Source organism: Rhinoraja longicauda, chromosome 8 (genome assembly GCF_053455715.1).
Source record: "Rhinoraja longicauda isolate Sanriku21f chromosome 8, sRhiLon1.1, whole genome shotgun sequence".
NCBI classification, from domain to species: domain Eukaryota; kingdom Metazoa; phylum Chordata; class Chondrichthyes; order Rajiformes; family Arhynchobatidae; genus Rhinoraja; species Rhinoraja longicauda.
This window is the reverse complement of record NC_135960.1, coordinates 49,905,929-49,917,683: the sequence shown is the minus strand read 5'-3', so window position 1 is coordinate 49,917,683 and position 11,755 is coordinate 49,905,929. Positions and strand designations below refer to the sequence as shown.

At 44.2% G+C, this 11,755-nt stretch overlaps 1 protein-coding gene across 1 annotated transcript in view; it reads left to right on the top strand.

Moving 5' to 3' along the window:
* Window positions 1-4,369: 4,369 nt before the first annotated feature.
* gorasp2 (golgi reassembly stacking protein 2) overlaps window positions 4,370-11,755 on the top strand; it is a 43,180-nt gene continuing 35,794 nt past the window's right edge. Inside the window, exon 1 of the mRNA XM_078403916.1 lies at window positions 4,370-4,517. Coding sequence (XP_078260042.1) covers window positions 4,455-4,517 — 63 coding nt within the window. The 5' untranslated portion in view covers window positions 4,370-4,454. The remainder of the gene's footprint in view (window positions 4,518-11,755) is intronic.

Here is an 11,755-nt window from a genome sequence, read left to right as displayed (position 1 = left end):
TCAGTATGGCTGTATGGTAAATCGAACAATACTGTACTTAATTGGTACACGTGATAATTAAAGACCTTTGAAACCATATTAAAAATAATCATTGGGTGAGACAGAGATACATAAACACAGCACGGAAACAGGCCCTTTGACCCACCAAATCCAGGCCAATCCATGCTTTAGGACGGACAGTAGCGCAGTGGTAGAGCTGCTACTTTACAGTGCCAGAGACCTGGGGTCGATCCTGATTACAGGTGCTGTCTGTGTAGAGTTTGTATGTTCTCCCCGTGACACAGTGGATTTTCTCCAGGTGGTCCGGTTTCCTTCCATGTTCCAAAGGTGTGCAGGTTTGTAAGTTAATTGGTTTCTATAAATTGCCTCTAGTGTGTAGGATGCTAAAGTGGGATAACATAGAACTAGTGTCTGGGTGATCAATGGTCGGCGAGGACTCTGTGGTCCGAAGGGCCAACTTTCACGTTGTATTTCTAAACTTACCATCAACCGCCTATTTATACTAATCGAACACTAATCCAATCCAACTTTATTCTCTCCATATTGTTAACCATTCCTCACAGATTTTACCACTTATCTTCACATAAGGGACAATTTACAGAGGCTAATTCACCTTCAAACCCGTACATATTTTGGAGCAGCTCGAGGAAACCAGAGCACTCCGGGGGAACCCTACACATTCTCACAGGGAGAATGAGCAAACTCCACACAGACAGCACTTGAGGTCAGTATCAATCCAGCTCTCTGGCACTGAGAGGCAGCAGCACAACGCACTGCACCACTGTGCCGACTTACAGCAGCAGTTGTAGAGAGTAATGTCCATGTCAATGACCATTCATCAGAATTGGTGATGCATGAGGCTGCCGTTAGAGTTACGAAGCAACTGCATCCCAATAACCTGTTTGGTGAATGCTGCCTTTGATTTCTGCTGAGGTTCGTTAGCTCTGATTATTCAAAGATTATTCCGAACGTGGGCATGGTCTGAAAAATAGGATTTGATTAAGCATAATAAGTAAGGCTAGAAAAAAGTTAAATGGAAAATAAATGCAGCCCTAGATATCAGCAATCGTGGATTGATTGAGTTTTACATTAAAGGAGATAAGAATAGGTCCAAGACTAATGTTTTAACCTGAAATAAGGGCAATTCTGAGGACACAAAGACAGAATGAGCTAACGTGAAATAGGTTAAGTAATCAATCAATGAAAATACAGTGGCAGAGATTAAAGGATAGCTTCTAAAATACTCAATGTAGATGCATTCCAAAATGAAAGAAAAATCACCCTGGGAAGAGCTTGTGTCTGCTAAAATTAAATAAATTATGCAAAAATTAGTGGCACATTGTAGGATTGGACAAAACGGAAAAATATGATACAAGCATTCAATGGTATAAACAATTAGAATATGAGACTAAGCCAGCTAAAAATGTAAATCAATATAGTAAGAATTTCCATAAAGTTATAATAAAGACCAATAAAGTGAGCATTGGTTCTATAGAAAGTGAGTTTCGGAAATTAAATGATCAAGAAGACTTTTCTATGGGAAACAAATTCCGACCTTGTCTGCAGCATTGAATTCGTTGATTAAGAAATAAAGAACTCCTTAACAGTTGAGTAATAAAAACATGAGTCCTTGTGCATAGAGAATAGTAAGGGTTTCAGGGGTTATCTTATGAACTTATAACCTTATGAGAGCCGGTAAAGTGATTATAAGCGACTACCAGCTTCAAGAATAGTTTCTTCTCAACAACCATTAGGCTCTTGTATACAAGGCAACACTAACCTCAGCAACTGTGAACTTCTCGTAACTGCCTTGGGTTGCACTAAGGATTTTGTTTTTTATTGCACTAGTATTACAGTTATTAACTTATTGAACTTTTAAAATAAGGCATACTATCTGTGTATTGTGTTCAAGGGCCTGTTAAGTTGCTGCAAGTAAAAACATCATTGTTCTGTTGTCAGTACATTTGACAATTAAACATCTGCTTCACAGGGCCAGAGACCCATGCTTGATCCTAACCTGTGTATGAAAAAAAACTGCAGATGCTGGTTTAAATCAATAGTCAATAGTCAATTTATTTGTCACATACACATAAATGTGCAGTGAAATGAAAGATTACCCGCAGTCCAACAATAAGACCAATTAAAAAAAATCAAAGGTAGATACAAAAAGGAGAGAGATGCTGCCTGACCCGCTGAGTTACTCCAGCATTTTGTGTCTACCTTTGATCCTAACCTAGTGTGTTGTCTGTGTGGTTTGCACATTCTCCCTGTGACCGTGAGGGTTTCCACTAGCTGTTCCAGTTTCCTCCCACATCCTAAAGGTGTGAGGGTTTGTAGATTGATTGGTCCCTGTAAATTGTTCCTAATGTGTAGGGAGTGGATGAGAAAGTGGGATAACATAGAACTAGTGTGAACGGGTGATTGATGGTCAGCATGGACTCAGTGGACTGAATGACCCATTTCCATACTGTATCTCTAAATTGAACCAAATTCCTGACTCTTGAAGAGTATGATCTCTGAGTGATCAGTTGTGATTAGGAAGATGCTGGGGTTGATTGTTTAACTCCTACTCCAAGAGCCAGGAGATTTTGAACATGATTTTTAAAATTCCAAATGTAAACTTTATTTGTGATTTAAAAATTTATACGAAACAGAAAAAGTGCAAAAAAACGCTTAATACTTTCCTCGTGTCTGTACATTCAATATTGCTAGCATGATTATCAAGGGCACCAATGCAACCACAGTAATGAAAATCTCCAGAAGGTGCAGAAGCTTGACAACATGCACCATCAGACTCAGGAATAGCTTTGTCCCCTCTGTTATCAGACTTCTGAAAAGTCCTTCCTAAACTGGGAACTGTCCAATTCAACCTGATCCTATAGAGGACATTGGATTTTGTCTATGGAACTGATGCGTAACAATGCTGACTCTGAGAACTTAATTCTGCTCTCTATATCTTTCCCTTTGCTCTACCTATTGTACGCGAGTTGGCTTGATTGTATTTATGTAGAGTATTATCTGATTTGATGTGGTTTGCTTCAATGGCAGCAGATGGAGAAAACAGTGCCAGTGAGCGGGCTGCGGTGCAGAGGGACCAGATGTGCAGGGACCAAGTGTGGAGGTACGAGGGAGCAGGTGTGGAGGGAGCAAGTACTGGGGGACGAGGGACCAGGTGCAGAAGAGACAGTGTACAGGGAGTAGGTGCAGAGGGCCACAGTTTGAGAATAAGGGGTAGGCCATTTAGAACGGAGATGAGGAGGAACTTTTTCAGTCAGAGGGTGGTGAAGGTGTGGAATTCTCTGCCTCAGAAGGCAGTGGAGGCCAGTTCGTTGGATGCTTTCAAGAGAGAGCTGGATAGAGCTCTTAAGGATAGCGGAGTGAGGGGGTATGGGGAGAAGGCAGGAACGGGGTACTGATTGATAGTGATCAGCCATGATCGCATTGAATGGCGGTGCTGGCTCGAAGGGCTGAATGGCCTACTCCTGCACCTATTGTCTATTGTCTATTGTCTATTGACCTAGGTGCAATGGGAATAGGTGTGGAGGGACCAGGGGTAGAGGAGCCAGGTACAATGCGACCAGATGTGGAGGGATCAGGGACCAGGCGCAATGGGCGCCAGGGGCAATGGGACCAGATATGGAGGGAGCAGGTGCAATAGGACAAGGGACCAGCTGCAATGGGACCTCGTGTGGAGGGAGCACGGATCAGGTGCAGACGAGCCAGGGGCAATGGGATTAGATATGGAGGGATCAGGTGCAAGGGGGCCAGGTGCAATGGGACCTGTATGGAGGGACCAGGTGCAATGGGGACCTGGTGTGGAGGGATCAGGTGCAGGGGGATCTGGTATGGATGGACCAGATGCAATGGGATGAGGGACCAGGTGTAATGGGACCTGCATGGAGGGACCAGGTGCAATGGGATCTGGTATGGAGGGACCAGGTGCAATGGGTCATGTATGGAGGGACCAGGTGCAATGGGACCTGGTATGGAGGGACCAGGTGAAATGGGACCCGGTATGGAGGGACCAGGTGCAATGGGACCCGGTATGGAGGGACCAGGTGCAATGGGACCCGGTATGGAGGGACCAGTTGCAATGGGACCTGTTTGGTGGGACCAGGTGCAAATGGGACCTGTATGGAGGGACCAGGTGCAATGGGACCTGGTATGGAGGGGCCAGGTGCAATGGGATGTGTATGGAGGGACCAGGTGCAATGGGACCTGGTATGGAGGGACCAGGTGCAATGGGACCTGGTATGGAGGGACCAGGTGCAATGGGACCTGCATGGAGGGACCAGGTGCAATGGGACGAGGGGCCAGGTGCAGATAAGAGCCACGCATGCGCGGCGCCGGGCGCACTGACGTGTCGGTGGCGGCGGTGCCACGTCAGGGCTGGGAGCCGCGTCCCGGGAGAGGCTGCGGGTGGGGGACGGACGGGCGGACGGAGCTGGGCGGCGATGGGCGGCTCGCAGAGCGTGGAGATACCGGGCGGCGGCAACGAGGGGTACCACGTCCTCCGGGTATGTAGCTCTGTGTCCTAAAGGCGCTTCCACCCGGCTCCCGACCTGCCGTCCCGGCCCGCAGCGCCGGCTGCCAGTCCGTGCGCGAGGTCCAGGCCTGGGCTGCGGCCTGCTCCCCCTGGCTCTGGGCGGTGCAGCGCCGCGGCTCCCCGGGGCCGGGTCTGAGCCGGGAGGCGGTGGGGTGCAACTATCAGTTAGTCCGGCTCCTCGTCCCATCTGCCTGGGACACGCTCCTCCACACACACCGCCAGAAACCACCCTCTCCCTACAAAACAGCAAGACTCTGCTTAATGCTGGAACCACAACACGGTCTAAAGTTCTCAGATGAACTCGAATCTCAACTGAAGTTTATTTACTTTTACATTCGACTTTTCACAAAAAAAGCAAATTAGGGATTTGATGTTGCATATTATTTATATATAATATAAATCCCTCAATCAATCAAATCCCTCCATCAAATATATATATATATGAGCAAATATTTGAGCAGTTTCTCCAGCAAAAGTTTTGCTGGAGAAACTGGGTCAGGCAGCGTCTGTGGAGGAAATGTGCACAGATGATGTTTTGGATTGAGACATTTCAATCTGTCTACTCCCAGCCACAGATGCTGCCTGACCTGATATCCTCCAGGGATATGATGTTGGTGCTCTACTTCCGTGGCAGCCTGTAAATTCACAATTGCTTTGTGTGGGGTAAAATACCCATGAACATTAGAATTACAAACAGGTGTGTGGACAATTCAGTTCCTCAAGCTTGCTCTGACATTCAACAAAATGATGGCTGTTCTGGTAACCTTTCATGCTTATTAAGAACTTATCTAACTCTTGTCTTAAAAAATTTGAAAATTCTACATCCACCACCCTGCGACAAAGTGTTGCAACGATTTGTGACCCGAGAGGGAATAAAAAAACCTGACCGGTCTTCTCCTACAAGAGGAATCATTCACTTACTTCAATGCCACTGGGGATCTCTTCAATCAAATCCCTCCATCAAATGTATTTGGCAAAGATCATCTGTCCATTCCCTCCACAGATGCTGCCTGACCCACTGAGTTTCTCCAGCACTTTGTGATTTCAACATCTCCAGTTTCTTGTGTCTCTCCTCTCACATTTACAGCGATATAAATCTAAATGGTCTAATCCTGCCTTGTTTGGAGAGAATTCTTCAAGTTAGGATTTTCTCCCATTTGGAAAAGATTGGGCTAATTAGGGATAGCCCAATCGGGATAGCCATGCAATTGGTAGGTATTGTCTTACTACTTGATTGAGTTTTTTGAGGTGGTGACGCAGGAGATTGATGAAGGTCGGGCAGTGAATATTGTATACATGGATTTTAGTAATTTTTTTGATAATGTCCCTTGTGATAGGCTGATCCAGAAGATTAAGATGTACAGGATTCATGATAACTTGATTTAATGGAATCAGAACTGGCTTATTCACCCAAGACAGGATTGTGGTTGAAGGTCTGTAATGCCGAGTTACACAGGGATCTGTGCTGGAACCACTGCTGATTGTAATATATATAAATTATCTGGACATAAATGTAGATGGGTTGGTGAGTAAGTTTGCCGACTACACCAAAATTGGAAGAGTTGCAGACAGTATGGAAGGCTGTCAGAAGATACAGTGGAATATAGATTAGCTGCAGAAATGGGTGGAGAAATGGCAGATGGTGTTTAACCTAAGCAAGTGTGAAGTATTACACTTTAGGAGGTTGAATGGAAGGGGAAAGTGTACAGTTAATGGCAAGACCCTTAACAGTATTGATGTTCAAAGGTTCAAAGGACAGTTTATTGTCACATGTACCAATTAAGGTACAGTGAAACTCAAATTACCATACAGCCATACTAAAAAAAAAAGCAAGATACTCAACTACATAAAAGTGAACATAAACATCCACCACAGTGGATTCCCCACATTCCTCACTGTGCTGGAAGGCAATAAAGTCCAATCTTCCTCTTTAGCAGAGGGATCTTGAGTCCAAGTTCATTGCTCACTGAAGGTGGCCGCACAAGGAGATGGGGTTGGTAAAGAAGACATATGGTATGCTTGCCTTCATTGCTAGGGGCATTGAGTATCAGAGTCAGGAAGTTATGACGCAGCTCTACAAGACTTTGGGGTATTGAGCGCAGTTCTGGTCGCCCATTACAGGAAAGATGTCCAGGCTTTAGAGAGGGTGCAGAGGTTGTTTACCAATATACTGCCTGGATATATTTGATTTTAGAAAAACCAGTGGAGATTACGACCCACTCTACATCAATGGGGTCTGCGTGGAAAGGGTACCAGCTTTCAGGTTCCTGGGTACGCACATCGCAGAGGATCTCACCTGGTCTACCAACACCATCACCACAGTAAAGAAGGCACAGCAGAGACTCCACTTCCTGAGGATCCTCAGGAAAACCAACCTGCAGGAGAAGCTCATGTTGTCCTTCTATCGCTGCTCCATCGAGAGTGTGCTGGCATACTGTATAACCACATGGTATGCCAGCTGCTCAGAAAAGGACAGGAAGGCCCTTCAGAGGGTCATCACGACGGCCCAGAAAATCATCGGCTGCTCACTGCCCTCCCTGGAGCACCTGTTCAGCCTGCGCTGCCTCAGTAGAGCAGGCAAAATAATAAAAGATCCATCCCACCCCGGCCACCGTCTGTTTGTTCATCTGCCCTCTGGTCGACGTTTCAGGTCAATCAAATCCCGAACAAACAGACTTAAGAACAGTTTTTACCCCAGGGCCATACGAGAACTGAACACTACCTGTGCACTAGGCAACACCGTTAAAAAATCTTGTACTTAATTTAATTGTATTTATGTATTTATTTGTTTTTGCATTTATTGCATATATGTTTGTACGCACCGTCAGGATTGGCTGTTTTTTAATTTCGTTGTACTCGTTGCAATGACAATAAATGAATATTATTATATTATTATTATTATTATTAGAGGGTTTCAGCTAAAGGGAGAGGTTGGATAGACCTACATTGTTTTCTCTGGAATGTCGGAGGTTGAGGGGAGAAGTATATAAAATTATGAGGCATGGATGTGGTGGACAGTACGAACCTTATTCCCAAGGTGGGAATGTCCAAAACTAGAGGGCACAGCTGTAAGGTGAGAGAGGGCAAGTTTTATGGAGAACTGTGAGGCAAGTTTTTTTACATAGTAGGGGCTTGGAATACATTGCCAGGTGTGGTGGTGGAGGCAGATACGATAGTGGTGTTTAAGATACTTTTAGATCGATGTACATGGATATGCAGGAAATAGTGGGATATGATCATGTACAGGCAGATGAGATCGTTTTAACTTGACATAATGTTCAGCACATGGGCCGAAGAGCCTGTTCCTGTACTGTTCTATGTTAATGCAAGAAGTATCTGTCCAGTATACTTCTGAATTTACACTTTTGAATAGACACCAATACTGCATATAGTGTTCCAGATGTGTTAACACGTGCCTCTATAACAGTGGCGGGTTTTTGTATTCAGCACCTCTCATAGCGCACAATACAATTCTATTAGCTTTTCTGTTACACCCCATATCTGTTAACTAGCCTTTTGAAAATCATGCATTAGGACACATAGATCGTTCTGTATCTCAAAGCTCTGTGATCTATCATCATATAGATGATATGCCTTTTTTTTAAATTTCCTGCCAAAATGGACAATTTCTCAATTTCCCACGTTTATTATGTATTTGTTCACTTATTTTCTCTACCAATATTTCCTTTTAACCTCGAGTCCTCTTCGTGACTTGCTCTCCTCGCTAAATGTTGTATGATCAGCAAATTTTGAGAGAACTTGCATGTAATTTCAAAACAACAGTAAAGGTTTCATTGGGTATATTAATTGGCTGAAGTGGCCACAGTAGTTGTGGGACCTTCAGTGTATTTATAATAGGAAACGTCGAAATGGCAGATATCCCAAATCAACTTTTTTGGCATCAGTCTTCACTGTGGAGGACACTGCAAATATCTTTTTGATAACAAATGGACTAATTTCAAATAACATGGAGCAACTTGTAAAATATCCCAATTACAAATGCTAGAGTATTAGAGAAACTTGAAAGGCTAAAGGCAGAGAAACTGCTGAGACACAATGTGCCCTACATCCGAGGACTTTAAAGGAGATGGGTGCAGAGCAACCAGGCTGCAGACCCACTGGTTGAAAACTTTCAGATCTAGCTAAATTCCAGGATGGTTCCTGGTAGATTGGAAAACAATGTGCCTCCCTTGTTCAAAAGGGAAGACAAGATGGGAAACTATAGGCCAGTTAGTTTAGCATCTATAGTTAAAAATTCCATAATTGGTAACAAAGTATTTAAGAAAGCTTAATGTCACTCCTGCAATCAGAAGAAGGTAGAGGAATCTGAAAACTGACCTCCAGGTTCAGGAATACCTTTTTCCCCCAACAACCATCAGACCATTGAACATTACAAACACCAACTAAACCTCAAATTGCAAATTGTCTTGGTTGCACTGGATACTTCAGGCTTTTGTTTTGTACTATTATGGACTTTGGACCTTTTTTGTTTTGCATTAATATTGAGGTTTTTTATTTATTGAACTTTTTATTTATTATGTCATCTATTAAGTACGGTGTTTGCAGACCTGTTGTGCTGCTGCAAGTAGGAATTTCATCATTCCATTTTGGTACATATGGCAATTAAGCACACTTGACTTTTGATGAAAGACAAATCATATTTGACAATCTTGAATTCTTTGAGGAAGTGACGTGGAGAGTTGATGGAGGAGAACCTATAGATGTCACGGTTTTTTTAATTTCAAAGGCATTTGAGAAAGAGTCACAAAAGTGGCTGGTGTATAAATCAAGAGCCCAAGGTATCAGAGGATGTGTGTTGGCATGGATTGAAAACTAGCTGTCACATAGCAAACAGACTTGGAACAAATGGGTCCATTGCAGACTGCAGGGATGTAACGTGGAGTACCATGGGGATCGAAGTAGGTTTAGGCGGACTGAGCAGAGGTGTTCGGCTGGCCGGACTGAGCGGAAACATCGCTGGACACCTCTGCTCAGTCCGTCTAAACCTACCTGATTTCCCAGTTGCTCAACACATTAACTCCCCCTTCCATTCCCACACTTACCTTTCTGTCCTGGGCCTCCTCCATTTTCAGTGAGGCCCAGTGCAAATTGGAGGAACACCTCATATTTCGCTTGTGCAGCTTACACCCCAGCGGTATGAACATTGACTTCTCTAACTTCAAGTACCCCTTGCTTTCCCTTTCTCTCCATTCCCTCTCCTTCCCAGATCTCCGACCAGTCTTACTATCTCCGACTACATTTTATCTCTGTTTGCTTTGTTGTTACCTTCTCCAACTAACAATGATCTATGCTACATTTTCCTTGAACTTCAAGTCAAGTCAAATTTATTTGTCACATACACATACACGATGTGCAGTGAAATGAAAGTGGCAATGCCTGCGGGTTGTGCACAAAAAAGAATTACAGTTACAGCATATAAATAAAGTTAATAAGTCACTATTAGTGTCGACAAAAATTTAGTCTCTGGGGTTATAAAAGTTGACAGTCCTGATGGCCTTTGTACCCTTTGTCCTGTTTTCACACCTTTCACTTGCATATGACAATAAACTGACCTTGAAACCTTATCTACACACTTCCTTATCTATGTACCGCCCACTCCCCTGACATCAGTCTGAAGAAGGGTCTCAGCCCGAAACGTCACCCTTTTCTTCTCTCCAGAGATGCTGCCTGTCCTGCTGAGTTACTCCAGCATTTTGTCTATTTATAATGTATATAAATGACATAAATTGAAGCCCCAGTAGAGATGCAATGGCACGTGAATATTTCCAGCATTTTGTTCTTTAATTCTGATTTAATTTGATCCTTTTAAGCAAATGTACCTAACTGTAGTGTAATATCATATTTCTAAGTTGCTAATATGATTTGCACTTATTTTGCTATTTATCTGTTTGAATGTTTAGCATGGAAATAAGATTCTGTACCATTGTCATGTGTACAGTGCATCAGTGTAATGTTTTAATAGTGAATTTATTGGATGTTTTCTAATTGCAGGTGCATAGTTTATCTTTAGATAAAAGGAAAAAGATTTACATGATCTGAAGAGAAACCATAGTGTACCTATTAGGTTTGGGGGCATCTATGCTCATTGCTGCATATCAAGCTTTTTCAAAAATGCCAGCTGCTTTTGTCTAGTTTGTAAAGTGGAGCCTGGATTTTGAAAAATGTATTAATATAGGCATTCCCCGACTTGGATAAGGGTTATGTTCCGTGAATTCTTACTTAAGTCACTGATGTTTCCAAATACACAGGACAAGATGTTAGAAATCCAAAGTGCCAAATGTCAACTTGCTCCCGGTGGTGATGGGAGGCTTATGCACTCACCTATGCTCCTGCGATGTTGAGAAAGGTTAGGCAGACACGTCATTGGGGTTATCAAGTGGGCACCTACTTTCATCGACGTTTCGCTGATTGGACCCACGACGTCTCCAGTAGGCTCAGCAGTGCATTCTGGCGTCCCAGAACCCCCCCTGCATCTGCCTAGCCGGCTTATTTGGGAGACCAGATGGGGTCTTTCCTCTTCAGCCAGAGCCACTGGCTACTCCGCTCTGCCACCTGTGATGTTTCCTTGATAGCCTGGCGTAGGGCTTGTCCGCTGATCCCCAGGTCCTTCATCAGTCTTACGGTAGATGTTGCCACAAATCCTCGACATCCAACTTCTACCGGGCAGATCTTTGCTCTCCAGCCCCGCTGTTCTGCCTCCGCTGCAAGTTCTGTGTAGCGCAGTTTCTGTCTTTCAAAGGTTTCCTGCACAGCATCCTCCCAAGGGACTGTGAGCTCCACAAAATACACCATGCGCTGAGAGTTGGACCAGAGGACAAGATCAGGCCTCAAGTTGGTGATGGCTATCTCTGATGGAACTGTAAGCCGTTGGTTCACATCCACCAGCATCTGCCAGTCCCGGGCTGCCTCCAGCTGTCCAAACCTTGTCCTTGGTGGAATTTTCCGTTGCTTTTGTTCCCCCTCCCGAACAAAGGCAATTGGCATAACTGGGTTGGTTGTTCTGGGCGGCAGGGCATTGTTGGTTGTTCTCCTGCTTTCCAGAGTCGCTGCCAGGCATTTGAGCACTTGATTATGTCTCCAGGTGTACCGTCCTTGGGAGAAGCTTACTTTACACCCAGTGAGGATGTGCTTAAGCATGGCTGGTGTTGAACACAGGGGGCATGATGGATCTTCGCCCAGCCATTGGTT